General features: G+C 40.0%; 1 protein-coding gene across 3 annotated transcripts in view; it reads right to left on the bottom strand.

Moving 5' to 3' along the window:
* hip1 (huntingtin interacting protein 1) overlaps positions 1–13,830 on the bottom strand; it is a 42,701-nt gene extending 28,871 nt beyond the window's left edge. For 2 of the 3 annotated variants that reach the window (XM_086080703.1, XM_086080704.1), the window contains exon 1: positions 13,531–13,830. In XM_086080703.1, the coding sequence (XP_085936829.1) occupies positions 13,531–13,647 (117 nt within the window). In that variant the 5' untranslated portion in view covers positions 13,648–13,830. Of the gene's footprint in view, positions 1–5,423; positions 5,868–13,530 lie in introns of those variants that run through there. The other variant, XM_086080705.1, reaches the window with a different exon arrangement.
* Positions 13,831–17,099: the final 3,269 nt, after the last annotated feature.

The following is a 17,099-nucleotide window of genomic DNA, read 5'->3' as shown; positions in this document are numbered from 1 at the left end:
AGAGAGGATTTACTCCGGTTAACTAGTTGATCTACTTTCTTTTAAGACTCCAGCAAGCCTTCATTTTTTCCTTACACATTTGAAAAAGTAACTCAAGAAGTACAGAAATGATACACAAATGACTTTCTAAGTGCTGTCACAATTATTATTTTTTTTTTTCAAACCACAGTTGTACAACCAACGATACTTTAAGGCATGTTAACTTGGCCCTGGCAGGCCTGATTGAGCATAAAAAAAAGCAGGGCATTGATATGCTGATGGTAGGCTAGCTGTACTGGGAGGAAGCTTCTTCTGCTAGTGCCTACTTAAAGAAACAACTCAGTAGTCAAACGGATGTTACAGTTTTTTCGCATGAAAAACAAAAGGGCGTTTAGTCAAGTGATAAGTCTTTTACACTGTTAGATGATATTATTGACCAATAATCCATCCATCTGACATTATGAGCATTAGGATATCATATTACATACATTTATACAATTCAGAGACTAGTTAAATACTGTGCTTCTCGCCCAAAGTCGGCTTGGTATAAAAATAAAAAAATCTTCTGTTTTGATGCCAGCGTCGTATTGAGCAGAATTATGCGGCCTATGGAAGTGTCATAATGGCAGTCTGCAAACTTTCCCGCCATTTTTTATACTGGAATGATCTTCAAACGACTCAATCAGCATATCATTTTCTATATTGCTTATCCTCATTATGGTCACAGGTGTGCTGGAGCTTATCCCAGCTGAACCAACCACAATCAGTGAATTGACCATTCCCAATCCTGACTGTATCATCAGTTAGCCTCCATTTTTTTGAGTGTGGGTACCTCACAAGAGTGGCAATTCCAATAGTCAAATAAAGTATTTTTTATACACGTTGATGGTCAAGAAAAAAAATATTTAAATGAGATATTGTTTCAATATTTAAGTTAGAACCATTTTGCACCCCTTTCATGTCATCCCATTCATAAACGCGACTAAACGTGAATGTTCATGCATACGACGAGCTAAGGTGAACATGAGCTGATTATATCTTCAATGAACTACACCAATTCTCATTGTTGCCAAATCGGCTGTTTTAGATCTTGAAACAACCAAATGGTAGCCAAAATGTTTGCAAGTGCTCTGTCATGCTTCCTTGTCTTGGCACACCCAGCACTACCCATTTCCTGCACAGCTTCTACTGAAAAATACACTGCTCCACTTCCCAAGATAAAAAAAGCGTGTTAAATGCCCCCCAGACAGTGGCAGGAACACCAAAGTGAAACACTTTATTCCTTCTATCCCTCTCACATTGCTTGCAAATGCTTTAGGTGGGTACCAAACTTTTAATTGAACAAATATATCATAAAAAAAAAGGCGCGAATAAGTTTGCAAAACAGCACAAAGATTTGTTTCATAAAACAACATGAGCAATTCGGTATCTCCTTTATACTACAATCAAATAAGACCAAAACTAAATTTGGCAGGCTGGGTTAAAATTACAGCCATTCTTTTTTTAAACATAACACACCCATCTTCCTGTTAAAACATGCATGGCCATTACGAACATTAAAACCTCGCAGAACATGCTTCTCAAACACACACGCCATCATCAAAAGTTTACAACAGCAACTAAAAAAAGTTTTTAAAAAAATTAATTAAAAAAAATACAAAAATCAATGTGGAACTAAGGTGCATTTCCAAATGCAACACCACTCCATTTAAAAGTCATTCCTCTGAACAAGAGTCCCCTGTGCTGCTTGTGTAAGGACCATTTTACTTGTTGCATCAGACACAAACATCCGTTCCCCTCGAACGTCACTCCACACCTCTTGAAAGGCTGGCACTGAGGAGAGGAAGGTAGTGGAAAACAGTCCGCTTCACCAAACTGAATTTAGCTTACAAAAACTCACAGTCTGAGGTCATTATTAACAGGAGGAAAGTCTGTATACATCATCCAACACAGAACTAATATCACCACTTTGGGAACATGCTATGTTGACTTAGATCTAATCACAAGGTAAATTGTAGCCTGGCTAACACATGAAGTCTACTGTAAATCATGTAACCCGTTTAAAAGTGTTTTGGTTATGCAGGGGCACGGTGGATTACAAATATCTCTTAAAGAGCCTATTAAAAAGGCATGAAAACATTAGAAAGTCAAATGTGGGTAACAGAAGTTGAAGACAGAAGCAGAAGCTAGTTAAAGATAGATAAACGTGCTGAAGGCCGGAATCCGGCATAATTAAACTCTTAAACCGACACCCCCGTGGCATGTTTATGAGCCCCTCCTAACGGGATGTCATTCCTCAGCCTCGAGTGAAGCCTCAGCTCTTAAAGCTCTACTTCTGGGAGGACTGCTGATGTCATGTGGACACATCATAAAAACGAACATCTGTGCAGCTCAATGAAGCTGCTCAGGCCACTTTGTCAATGCACCCACCATTCATCACGTGTGGTCATCCATTACAGACTCCCAGTGTGGGTGTGTTTTCCCGCAGGAAATGATTGGAATTATGTTGTGACCAACTACCACACAACAAGTGTGAAAAATATGATGTTACGTCGATAAAACCTGGAATGAATTAGCTCTTGTGTGAAAATACGATTTCGGAATACTAATGTGTAGATTCACCAGCTGAGTTTGTTAGGAAGAAAACTCCCAACAGCCCATGGTACAGCATGGTAGGGAGCAAGGAAAGCCTGGTGGGCGGCCGGACTAATAAAATGCTGGGGGAAAGCCTGTCGTGATGATGGTGCTGCATTGGACCCTGGTGACGTGGCAGAGACGGCTGAGAAAGTTCAACTCCAGGTGGATTACTACAAAGGGGAATACTTGTACTTTGGATATAAATCTTTTGTGACGCCAATCCTGGAACCTTTCTGACACCTGGTACTTGGCGTTGCCGCAGATAAAGTTTTCCATTTTCTATTGTTTCTCATTCTCTAAACCAGGGATCACAAATGTCTTTGAAACCAAGAGCAACTTCTTGGGTACTGATTAACACCACTGAAATACCAAATTTTCTTAAATTACCTTTATCCATATGTTATTAAATTACTGTATATTTATCCATGTGAAGACATTGACCAAGTTGACCAATGATTTCTCACAAAAATTATGAACAACGATTTAATAAGTAGGTTAGGAAACAGATTAATATGAATATTAACTAACTGAACAGGGTTTTTCCTGTCCTGGTATCATCCTGACTATGACGGGTGACTACCGATACCAGGTATTTATATTGGTGCCAATACCAGTCTTATTTTAAGGTATCAGTACTCTTGGCGGTGACTTATGCCATCATCAGCCGCCCTCTTGCAGCCATTTTACGATCAGGGACTAGAAATGAGAAATTCTATGAATACAAAATTGCCATTCATTTTTGCAATTTTTTAACTACACACATTAAAAATTCATCCACTAGTACATATTAAATTGTAAATATAGTTCAGCGTTGTTGTAAAATACTTTTATGTTTATACTTTGTTTTTATTTAGGGTGACCACATTCTCATTTCCCCAAAAAGAAAAGAAAAAAAAGGCCACTTGCCCCGGCCTTGAAATTGTAGTACCAGTTGCAGTTACACAGTGTACTTCACCTCCTATTCGTCATGCAATGCCAACCGGACATTTTCATGAATTTATAAAAACCCCGGACGCCCGAACAGGAAGTAAGAAAATGCTAATTCCTCCCAAAAGAGGATGTTTGGTCACCCTATTTTTATGACTTTGCCGATGGCTGGAGCGCACCACCTCTGCCTCACAACCAGGAAATAGGTGTGTGCAACTGTTGCTCCATGATATGTTTCATCTTTGGTACATTAAAGTTTTAAAAAAAGGGGAAAAAAGAAAGCCATTTCTTCTTTGATTGTTGCTTCAGGTCTTATTGCTGAACTGCTGTTGATATAGCGCCTCCATAATTGCGCAACACTGCAACTGCAGTTAAAATGAGTTGCTGCCGAGCTCAATCAACACAGCTGGAGTGCTGTGTTGAGCGTTATCAGTGGCTCAGGCAAGAGGTGGCAAACAAATGAGGTGGAAGGTGGCCGCCTCTGAATTTTGTACACAAGAAAAACCCTGTCTCATTGTTGGTGAGCTATTTTTAGAATAGGCCCACAGGTTACTCAGGTGGTCCTTGGGGGCTACCTGGTTCCCGTGGGCATATTGATGACCCCTGCGCCAAACTCACAACTAATATCAGCATTATAATGGGAGCTGTGAACCCAGCTTGTAGTATCAACTATTTGTTGGGCTTGTTTTCATTCCACACCGTCTCTAGACAAGCTCAACAACCTAAACAAAGATAATCACAAGGAACAACCTTGAGAATTACAGTATACTGACTCAACTCTTTCCCAATAACTCCAATTGCTATCACAAGAGACGTCAGTTCATGTTGTCACTAAAGATTTAGTCTACAAAAACAAAAAAAAGTTGGTTATCAAATTAAGCATCATGGTACTAACATTTGAACTCATATCATCTGCTCAGCCACATTAGCAGTACCCCTCTTTGACAAGGATAAAGAAGGTGTGTTCTCGGTGTACATTCACCTCCCCACTCCTACAAGTGCATATACCAGACATGCTTCCAATGAAAGCCTGGTCTTGTTTCTTACATGCACCTGCTTCCAGTGCATTCAGAACACGGCCCGCTTGTCTCCATCCCATCATTTGCTGCCACGAGTGATGCAAGTCAGTCTCTTTTTGTGAGCCCTACTGCACCACATCTTTCAAATTACAATGCATTATTTTGTACGCAATAGCATGCTTTATTTTTCTTAAGCTTACAGTGAAAGACTATTTTCTCAAAGAATTTGATTGCTTAATAAAGCCACTATTTCTGCAGTTAAACATCTTGAATCTATCTGGGTGGGTGGGTTATCATAGTAGAATATTTAAACCAACACATACAACATAATAGTTTGAAATTAGTCTTGAAACAAGTTATAACTTGCCGGCACTTACAATGTTGATTTTCCTAATCACATACTGAAAAAATATATATGTATATATATTTTTTATTATTATTAGCATTTGCTGTACTATTCTGTTAGTTCATTACTTTGTAGTTGAGCTGGACACTTTAAGCAAATACATTTTACTCTTGTTCCCCAAAAACAGTTCAAGAAGCAAAAGAAGATCATGTTAATATATGTTAAAAACACAGGATGCTCTGTGCTGTTGTTTGGCTTATGATGGTAGTCATTTTAATGATTTTTGCATTGAACTGAAGCAACTTTCCATGAAAAGCACCCCCATGCCTTACCCCCCACAATCAAAATACACAACTTCTCATTGGCACGTTTAGCCACACGTAGACAACAAGTCCATACTTGCAGTGAGAATACCATCTACGACTTCTTACATACCACCAGGACCTAAAACAACACCGTTCTATTGCAGCCTATAATGTCATGAAAATGCATGTAGGCTACCTTTGAGCACTTACAATTTTACTGAGATCCATGGTCCTTTCCCTCCCCACAGCGGTGGGTCGAAGATCCGCTGGCTTGATCCAAACGCGAGGAGGCAACAAATGTGTTCGGTAGAAGAAGGGGGAGGTGGAGGAGCGCGACGTTAGCTCAACATGTGTCCCGTTTTGGTATTAAAATGCCTCCCTGTCCCCACTTCCTTCCTTCCTTTGGCGTTCCTGCTCTCTCTCTCTCTCTCTCTCTCCGCGAGCTCCATACAACAGGCGACCGCGGAGAAACTGAAGTGTCCGCGACTCGAGGACCGCCGCTAAAACAAGCACATTTCACATCCCGCTCGCCAACACGTCTCTACACAGCTTGGAGCGAGACTCTCGTGCTAGCTTTATTTTGCAAATAGTCCGCTTCTATTTGAGACAATAGCAGCACGGGATACTGCATAGTAGGATGGCTCAAACCCCGGAGGTTCTCAAACTGTGTTCCGGGGCCCGCCAGGGGTCCTGCAAAGAATTGAGAGAGAGAGAGGGGGGGGGGGGGGGGGGTTCCTTCCAAAACAAGCTTCCGGAGAAAGAATGATCCGCTTTCTCCTGCTCACCTGTAGACTGTAAACTGTCCCAGAAAGATGTTCAACATCTCTTAATCCTCACAAAAATGTTACATCAAAAGCTGTTGTTGAGTATAAATATGATTTCTGTACGCATGCAGAAATGTTTTATAAGGCAGCCCAAAAGTATGAGGACTGTAACGGGACTGTTAGCAGGTATGACATTTCTGTCTGTCTGTTGGATAGTTGTTTGTGTAGAAGAACAAGCTTTGAGAACAAAAACTCAATTCATAGCATCAATTTAGAGCAACTCTTGGTAACTGATGCCCCCATCTGGATTCTTGGAAAACGTGCCATGGTATTTTTTCCCCAGGGGAAATAAGTGCATAATCTCTGTTTGTTGGGCCTAATTGGTTTAATAAAAATTCAAATGTAACGACCGAGCAAATGTTCAAACTCCATTTTAGCCTGGTCAACTCACAAACATTCTGAATTTCCACATTGTATTAAATAATGATGAGACTTTGAATAGATTTTCAGGTTTGCTCACTAGCAAGCTTGCACATTCATCACAGTCACACTCATTGAGGACGTTATTTCGTTTTTGATACATTTTTACTACCCATCAGATGATCCATAGTATGTGATGCACAGTATCTCTAAGCCACACAAATGAACACACTGGTTCAAGACAATGCAGCTTCTTTCCCACTGTGTCTTTTCACTTCCTGGTACGACGAGGGGCCTTCACACTGACCATTTTTGGCATATGAAGTACATAATCTATTGAGGTCAGGTCAGTTCAGCCATTAGACAAAATGTACTTATGTTTTCCTTTTTCTTTGGCTTTTTTTATATGACACAAAAGGACAAGTCTCGACAAGGGGTACACATTTATTTGCTTAACAACATGATAGTTAACAGTTGACAGTTAAACGATTCCCGGTAGATTTGTTCCACGGATCTGCAACACAATTAGTCACCCCGTCCTCGTTTGCTTAGTCGATAAATGTTAAAATATTATTTAAAACATGCCTTTATAGACAATAAATGTTTCATTACAGCTAGTTAGTTACACACCAAAAAAACAGGATTTAATATGGGAAAAAAATGCTTAGACGTCAGCCATTTTAGAAATAGACTGCATCTCCCTGGTGCCACTGTAATACGCGGTGGATATTTAAAATATATATTATTTTTTTAAACCTGCACACAAACACCCCTGTTAAATTGCCAGGTTTTTGTGACATGAATAAAAACGACTATCATTTACAACCTTTTTCTATTATCATTAATGTGATCTACCCTGTGAAAAAAACTAAACAACTGAGATGATGTGGTTGTACAAGTGGTTTTAACTGGTGACGTGGCTGTGTTCAGAATTAATTTGACCCATGTTAAATGGGAGTTAGCACACAACCTGACACTATTTAAACCCCTCTGATTAGAAAAGTAGGCTTTTCCTGACACTTGTTTTTTTTTTTTTGCTTTCTTGTCTCCCTGAAGGTTTTGTGCTAATACTGACTGGTATTTCAAACTGTTCATTATTCCCTCCACCTCACATAAAAACAGCCCCAAATCCACCAAAACAGCCCCACTGCAGGTATGATGTTTTTTGAGCGATAAGCAATGTTGTTTGTATCAGACATGATTTTTAGAATGAGGGCCTACAAGTTCAACCTTGGGTTCATCGGATTGCAACACATTTTCCCACATTGGCCTGGGATATTTCAAGTGTGTTTTTGCTAAATAGAGCCAGACTTGCATATTTTCTTTTTGAGATTGGCGTCCATTTTGCCACCAAACCCCATAGCCTAGCCATATTAAAAAGGCAGGAGATTGTTTTCACATGTCCAAAAAAGCTGATATTTGCCAGTAATTCTTGCAGCTACTTCAATGTTGCTGTCTGCCCTTTGGCAGTCTTCATAACCCCCCCCCAAAATCATCCTTTCATCAGTTTTGGAGGGACATCCAGTTCTTGTTAGGGTCTCAACATTGTGCTATACTTTCTCCACTTGATAATGACTCTTTATTTTATTACATATTTTGTTTAATGTCTTGGAAATTAGTTTCTACCCTTCTCCTGACTGTTACCTTTGAACAATAAGAACCCATTGATGCTGTAGGGGGCTCTTCTGCAGGCCATAAGTTGTGCGATGAGACTGTAAAAACATCCGAAAAAGCATACGAGAACATCTGAACTTTACTTGGGGGTTAATCAGAGGCACACTTTAACCTTCCTGTTGTGTTGGTTTCTTAACAATGTTTATGGGTCAATGTGACCCGTTCTAATGTTTAATAAAAAAAAAAATCACATAACGCAATACAATATTTTTAATATTTAAATAACTAAAAAAAACAAAGGCCAGCATACAAAGTTGAACCAAAGTTGTTTTGTTTTTTCTAGATTTGAATGTGAATTTTTATTCCTTAATATAACCACATCCCTAGTTATAGGAAAGCACATTTGTGCACCCATATTTTCCCAGATATTTGTATTTACCGTCTTGAAAAGTTTAATTATTTTTCAACTGTATTGTACAAGTTATAATTCTCATGGTGGAACAGTTTTGAAATTATTTATTTTAGTCCAACTGTAGTCTACCTAGCATTTCAGCAGGGGTGTGTAGACTTTTTAAATACACTGTATATTCCTACACAGCGAGATAATTTCCCTCAACTATCGCTCCCTATCAGCACTGAAGCAAAGTCCAACAATAGTGACAACAGACATTAAATAGTAATATGATTATAGCATTACAGTCAAAGGTATCAGGGCATAATAATCCACAGAAGAAAAATAAGACAAGCTGTCCAAGAACATTATTGTTGATGTCTGATTTTTTATTTTATTTTTTAAAGATGGCATGATCCACGAGGAAGAAATAAAGAACAAAATAAAAAGTGTCTTTGATCAAATCAAATAAAAAATACTTAAATGTTTTTAGCCAAGCTGACAAACTAAAATAGCATGTGTCATGCCTGCCTACAATAAACCCAGTGGACTGTGATTAAAGTCGTCTGACAAAGACGTACTTGGCAATAAGTAAACTATTAAAGTTAAATTCACTGTATCTGCAAGTAGGTAATAGAAGAGTATTATGATGTGGTTGAATACTGACGCGTTTGGATATCAGGATTGTAATAATAATAATTATTTTTAAAAACTCCTAAAAGCCAAATAACAACGAATCCAATAAACAATATCAGACAGAGCATAACAGTTTCCCTTCTTTTTTTTTATACATAGAATTCATAATTGTCTGTACTAGTGGCTTCCAAACTTTACCTTGAAAGAGCCACCTACAGAAAATTTGAAGGGATTTTTTTTTAAATACTTCACCTCTTATTTTTAATATGCTAAAATCAATCCATTAAGGTAAAAAGCTGCTAAACAATTATATATTATTTTTTATATAAATATATATATTTTTAAAGGCTGCCAGTAAAAAGCTAAGGATTTTTCACGATTTTGAGGCGGCCAGCAGCCCACTGCAATAGATCCGACTGCACTGAAAACCCACAGAATCCCAGCTCCAAATTCTGAGCCAAAACAAGAGAATTCTATGAATTCTATTTTCTCTTATTCTGCCTTTGCCAGAAATTAAGTAAGTACATTGCAGGCAAATGACACAGGCCGGGTCAAATGTTTAATATTTGTATATGTTACATGCTGTTGAAAATAGATGGTGGGCTGCAGGCCATAGCTTGGACACCAATAGTCTATACATACTGGATTCAACTTTGACTGGATAGAACAACAGAGATGTAGTGTAACCTTTGACCACTGTGCATGCGGTTAAAACACTTGGGAGCGACTTTCTAGTTTTCTGCTTCACAGTAGTGCTGAGCAGAAGATGACAAGTACAAACATGAAGCAAGGCAAAGCCATTGGTACTGTCAACCAGGGACTCATCAGTGCACTTTGTTGCACAAACTGGCCTGCCACTGTCCAACGCTTTCATTCTGTGTCCAGTCAGTGCAATGAGGCCACCATCACAGTCTGCAGTTTCTGCTGTCTCAGTACATTCAGGGCTTGTTCTTTCACGCTCGCTTTCTGCGTGTACATGGGTAATCCATGTGTTACCTTACTGGATTTTGATGTACCGGACATAAACATATGAAGAAGTACAGTCCAGACATGAACTAATATATGTGAAATGTTCTTACTCAGCCCATCAATGTGCATGTATTTATTTCTTAATATCTTGCAATAAACTTGTGAAGATGAGTGTTTTATTTCACTTACATGTTCATATTTTGTCTTGTGTTAAATTGAAGATTCAATACTGCCCATTTCATGGTTATTTAGTCAATTCGTTAGCAAATTCCCCGTTTCAGTTACTATTATCGTTACGATGTTTATATTGATGTAGTGTCATACGTTTGCATTGTTGTGAATGAGGTCCAATGAGAGCTGGGGACAGCCAAGCAATTTGGAGACCTAAAATTGCTCCCATGCCCTCACAGCAATAACATAGCGTAACTGTGCTAAAGAAGGAACGGTATGTAGATATCACAACCAGCCTAAACACACATGCTTATTTACAACAGCAAGTGAGTAACTGTTTGAATAATGAGAATGAGGAGGCTGGTAGTCTAATTTTAAGGCCTTGATTTGGCAACGCACAATGTGATGTCAGTTAGCAGTTCACACTGCATACCCCAGCAGCGGAACTCATGCCCCAGAAGCCTTCCACAAGCTTTAATTATGGTTCATGTATCCAAAGATTACTACCTTCACTAGTTCTCAAATTTAAAAAAAAACAGCCCATGGAGCAATGTAGGAGTGACTAGATATCTTCAGCATAAACAACAAACATAAAGCAGTAACAACACATGCTTCTACTTACAAACTCACAGGCACAATAGTGAATCCACAAAGAACATAAAAACATGTCTGAAACAAACCTATTTGCGGTTAACGTCCAAATACTAAACTAAAGCGAAGAGTCAGCTGCCATATTGAGGCCAAACAGGTTGTTAAAATCAAGCACTATGCGCCATGTTGCCACCCTCATCCATTCTTATATCCCATGTGGACACAGAACACAGTGACAGAGAGGATTTAAAGCCCTCCCTGGTAGTTTACCCCGCTTAGTCTGAGTGACAGGAAAGTGGTTCCAAAATTGCAAAATGACATACAAAGCTGTATAAACAAACCTGTAGCCCGGCCGGCGTACAAGTTTGTAATATTGTATTTAAATTAAATAAGAAAACATTTTGCTGCATACCTCAAGCAAGTTTGAGCATTTTTATTTTGAGAAAGTTAAATCAAGTTAGTTAAGATAGTTCATGTAAGTCAAACAGTTTTATCCTTCTTTGCCAGAAAAGCTAAACAATAACCAATTAATCTAATCTATGTGACAAAGCATGCAAGTCGAAAAGGAAATGATTAACAACGAGTCCAACTGGCAGCCAGTCATGACAATGCCAATCCCAGTGTGGGCTTGCACAAACAATGCAGAACAGTTTTGTATTTAAATTGATGGACACAAGAAGCTATTGTTCACCATTCTCTCTCAAATCATGTCAACTACAGTCCAAATGCCTACGACTGCGTATCAAACAATAGTTGTGATTTAGACCTATTATATTTTATTATGTTTCTTCCATGTGGAGAATGTGTAATGCTTCCTCTGATTGTACTTAATGGCAGGAAACGCAGAGATCTAAACCACACAGAGATTAATTTGGTTTACAACAAAAGAGGTGAAATCGACTACACAACAGATTTAGGCGGCTTTAGAACAAAACAGATCAAATGGATTATCTCTCGTTGATCCCTTGCCACGAAAAAAAAAGTGGATTCATTGATTCCTGCCATCACTTGACTCAGCTCCCGGGTCAAAAAATCAGCCAGGAGGCAAAAAAGTAAACAATCACGATCGTTTTTGATCAATATATTTATCATGTTAGGGCAAACATCTGTATTTTTAAAGCACTATTTTCCAACAAACAATATGTACAGTTTCCACGCAATGAAGGGATTATCATTTTAGAATAAATTATTCAAGCTACAATTTACCCAGGAAATTCTAATTTACAAAGGGCTAACTGAATAAAGATGCTATTATCTTATTTAGCAGCACTCGCCCTGAATCTGAAACAAGTGCAAACAATGGATGCTGACCCCTTTTCGAAGCACAGGCTTCCTCATCTCCAATTTGTGCTGTACTTTCTTCTCTCACTGTGACTCAGCAGGGTGCACTTAACGGTACTTGTTATTTAGGCAGCTTAAATTTGAAGTCAACCCAAAAATGTTCTTTAAATAATATGTTCAATGCAGCCTGACTACTCTAAAGACGGTATTCTGATTAATCTTGTGTGTGTCCAGCCATTTTTATTCCATCTCAGGAGTGGCCATTTTGCCACTTGCTGTCGACTGAAAATGACATCACAGTTGCTCAGGGCTCAAGTAACGACCAATCACGGCTCACCTGTTTTCTAAAGCTGAGCCATGATTGGTCATTATATGTGACTAGTGTCGTATTTGTCGCACAGTCATTTTCTGGGTTCAAATCACTCCTCTAACATTGTTGCTTGCATGTGTCTCTGTTAGGTTGATTAAAGACTCAAAACCGCCCACTGTTGTGAATGTTCGTCTGTACAGCATGTGCCCTGTGATTGGTGAGTGGTCAGTGCATCCTGTCTCTCACCCAAAGTTGCGAGGATAGACTGCACCTTCACCAATGACCCTAAAGAGTGATAGAAAATGAATGGATGGATATACTTCCAAGGAATATGACGTAGGAGCCTGACAGTGACCTAGTGACCACGCGTGGCTTGGAACAATCCTTCTAATCCTGGCTGCTGCTGTCTTGCCTGAGAGAAGTGTGTGAGTGCAAGGGGGTTGTCAACTGCATGACAGAGACTATACGCAGGCTAGCCAGATCAATGCTGTTCACATTCAAACGTAATGTCTGATAGTGTCTATAATCGGGACCGCAGCAGCAGTTTGGCTGCCTTGATTCACTTGACCTACTTAACCCCCACCCCCTTTGTGCCTGGTCAGCGGGAGAGGGTAAGAGTAAGACTACCAGGCAGGAAACAGAAGGATCCATAACACAACAGCAGCATGCATGCATGCATGCTCAATGGGAGCATGAGTGATCAAGTCAGATCTTTTTTGTTGCTATGCATCTTCATCCCAACAGCACATGTTCATGCATTGCCCTTATGACAATGCAGGTCTGGCTTGGCATGGATCCTTGTGTAGTGAGGGTGGAAAGTCATACACAACGCTCCTGCATGGTTTGTATCCAGCTGGTAGGCTAAACAGTACAATTATCTGAATTCGAAAGGCCACTGACCTACATTTCAACAGCTCTTTTGTTGTGGGTACTCATTGGTATCTGCTGATCACAAACAGTGACTGACAATGAACACAGCACCGACATGCTTGGTGAAGAAAATCAGCATAATGTGTCACTGTCACACATCTAAAACATGGGGTCATTTATATATATCGTCTCTATCATTTCAGACACGTTTGTTTTGCCTCCATTAGCATCGTACATCCCCACTTTACAATACGACTCATCTAGCTGTCGTGAAAATGTGTTGTCTGTTGTGTTACACACCTGCCCTCTCTCAAAGTTTTCTTTCTCCAGCTCCAGACTGTTGGCGCCTCCAGTGCGTCGAATCACTTTAGGGATGGCGTTGGGTACTTGCTGCATGGAGTTTTTCACTCGATCCATCGTCTCAGGCTGATAAAACGCACCAAGAGAAAAGCGATCGTTGATAAACTCGAGTGTAAAAACAAGAAAACTACATTAACTATGGCGGGGAGCAGTCCATTGCTGTACTGGACTCGTCGTTCCGTTTAACGGACCATTTGGCCTCTGTAAATAACACCCCCAGTCAATGACAGCAGCAGTTGAAGTCCATCTTCACAAGATTGAAAGCTTCTTCCACCTTCTATTATTTCAAAATAAAAACAACACCCATTAGTTCCCTTAAGTAAACACTGCCCGCCCATTGTTTTACAGTTAGCACAAAAGTAGTAAATACAATATGATACATGATCGTAGCCGAAGAAAACTAAAATGCCAATTTTCGTCAGAGGGGGTCTATAGTTTGAATTGTGCTATTTTTAAACGATTTTACTTTGTGAGGCCAAACCGACAAAACGGAAATAGTGTGTGTATCCATCTTCTGGTGACTTAACAAATTCCCACATGCGCATTGCTGCCTGCAGCTCTAAACACATGTGTACGACCTCTGACCGTTTCAAAAAGAAATAACAATGTAGATGTACTAATTAGAATACGATGGAAAATATCACACTTTATAAATAAACACTAAGGCGGCTTATGTATGTATTGACTATGGTCGGTCTTGGAATTTTTCCCTCTAGCAACGGGCAAAAACTCCTCCCAGTCCCAGCGTTGGCAGCCACCAGCTGGAGGCACAATAATTCCCGCCCACAGGCTCCTCTCATTGGTCGGTATTTTATGGTATCATCAAGCCTATTGCTTGAAGAGGGGGAAAACATAGTGGGAGAGGCAAAAAGTTAGGTTTTAAAACAACAAAACACCGTAAATATGTTTAGAACTACAAATTAACTTTCTTCAGTTTTGTTTTTTTTAACTTTTATTTATTTTTTTATTTTGCCTTTGAAATAGGCCATCTTATTACTTCTCAAAATATCTTCATGACTTAAAGCTGCTACTTGTAATATTTTAGCCAAATATATCTTCCCAATATCCTTTTTAAGTGACCATTTATGACTGGGTGTGTGCAGTTGAATTTTTCATCAACAGGTGGCAGTAGCAACATGAAATCGAATTTTCTGCGTTCAGTAGCTGCTGCTCTTTGTCACAAATTACACAAAAATATCTTTAGAAGCCGCCTTGGGTTGGTGCTAATGCTGACAAATCAAAAGACAGCTTTTGTCCAACTGATCTTGCCAAAGTCTGGAGCGTAGACAAGACCCAAATGCAAAGTATGCTGGCATCACAGTCCAAGACACCTGATTGGAAAGTGAAGCTTCCTTTTTTTTTTCACTAAAGGTTCCAAAAAGTGTTCAAAAAAACGAAGGCCTCCTGAGAAACGATTTTTGGCCCGCGGCTAGCAAAACACGTCAATGACACTTTGGGCATTTTTAATTGGAAGTAAATGATGTTGAGTGAAAGGTTGAAAAAAAGATGGGCGTGCACAACATTATCATGTGTGCTTTGTATGTGTGCACTATTCTAGTTCACGTTGTATAGCATATTGCCCACTCGGCATCCATGCAAGCCTGTTCAGCCTGGAAGGGGGATTCCCACATTTGCAGTCCCTTCTCAAGGTTTCTTATTTTCCCCCTGATGGGCTTTTTGGAGTTTTTCCTTGCCCTCTTGGGGTTAAGATCAGGGGATGTTGTTAATATTTGCCAAATGTGGGTGTGTGAAGCCCTTTGAGACTCTTTTACGATTAAGGGCTGTAGAAATAAATTTAACGTGATTTGACTTTGGGTTGTTTTTCTCCCCTCAATTATTCTCGGGGTGAACCGTTAAGATGGGGTGGCACACTTTTTTTTGATTAGGATAATCATTCCTTCTCCTTTCTGTCATTTTCTCATCGCCAATCAATTGCATGCTGATTGATTGATTGATTAGCTCACTCTGAAAGACTTTTGAAGTCAGTTAAGTCTTTTTTTTATTTTTTTTAAGAGCTCAGTATTTTTAAGAGCTCAGTATTAAAAAATAAATAAAAATAAAAAATGAAGTCAGTTAAGTCAAATGGACTTTGTGACTCATAGAAGATCCATTCAGTCATCAAATGGTTCTAAAACTCAGTGTCATCATTTCCTCCTGACATGTTGAAGCTTTGATGAGTTGGCTTGAACGCAGTTGACAAGCTGCCATTATTTACTTGATGTTATTTTGACTTATTTGCTGGGAGAGGCTCCAGCACTCCCGCGACCCTTGTTCGGACAATGAATGGATGCTTTAATGTTACCATGCATGCGGTCGCCGCCTTCTCTTTCTCCTCTGCCCAGTAGATCACACAAACGGCATCATCAATCATTTTTGACTTGCCTAGTGTCCAGGGGACGGGAGGAACTGGAGGTAAAGTTCGAACACAACCGCCGCATCATCCTCACTTGGATCATCTGCTGCTTTTTTGACTGAGCTTGGCAGCCACAGGCGAGTCCAGTTAGCATGAGGACATTACTCCCCGCGACGCTGCTTGTCTTCTTTGACCTGTGTCTGACCTGTGCAGGTGAGCAAATATTCACTTGGGATGGAAGTGGCCTTTTTTTGTTTTTTGTTTTTTTTGCATTCACCAAAAGTAAAGTGGAGTTGAATTGTCAGAGTGTAAATCTATCGTCGAGGTTTGAAGTGTCTTTTCTTGTATTTTAGTGCAATTACGATAGTTTTCCGGTAGCAACTAAATGACTGCCATTGAGCACTACAAAGTGCGTTGCGTGCCGTGAACACATCCTGGCCTATTTGTTGTGAGTGAGTGTGGATATGGGCTTGCAAGGATGTGCATGCCTTTGATTTTTGGGAGTTAACAAGTAGGGTAACACATGCAGATGTTCCAATTTACAAAAATAATCACATTCTTAGGAAGAATGTTCTCGACTACGTTCTGAGCAAGACCGTACCTGGCGGTTTCACAAGACCGTACTCTATGTTCTTCATATTGAGTATTTGTCCGCTTTTTGCCGGTAGGTCGTGGGAAGCAAGTGTCACTTGACGTGGTCGAAACGTGTGCACAGGCTGGCAGCTCGTCCCTGGGATTCCTTGTGGCTGAAGGGAAAAGCCGCTGGATGGCAAGCTCTTGTCTGCCACGGCTCTTTGGCACCACCGGCTCTGGGTCAAAGACAGTTTCAGGCCCAGGTAGGATACTCTCAAGAATGGCAGAGACTGCGTTGCAATGTCCAAATCATCAACAGTGGAGAATAGCTGGAACAAGTTCCCATGCAAACGTGATAAGAGGTTCATCTGCGAGCTTGCCTTGAGTGAGTCCACACCTTGTTGCTACGATGCTGAGATTCAGGGATGCGTCTAGGATTAGTCACAGTCGCTCCCCGCCAGCATGCAAGCAAGTGATGGTGAAAGACGTCACAGCAAAGTCGGGCTCGGTTTGTTTTCTTTGACGCTTTGGAGATTGAGAAGAGTTTCGTGGCCGCGAATGGCGCAGTAAAACCAGGTCCTAT

Source organism: Leptonotus elevatus, chromosome 7 (assembly GCF_054856555.1).
Source record: "Leptonotus elevatus isolate MCC_2025b chromosome 7, RoL_Lele_1.0, whole genome shotgun sequence".
In the NCBI taxonomy this organism is placed as follows: Eukaryota; Metazoa; Chordata; class Actinopteri; order Syngnathiformes; family Syngnathidae; genus Leptonotus; species Leptonotus elevatus.
This window is presented reverse-complemented; position numbering and strand designations above follow the sequence as displayed.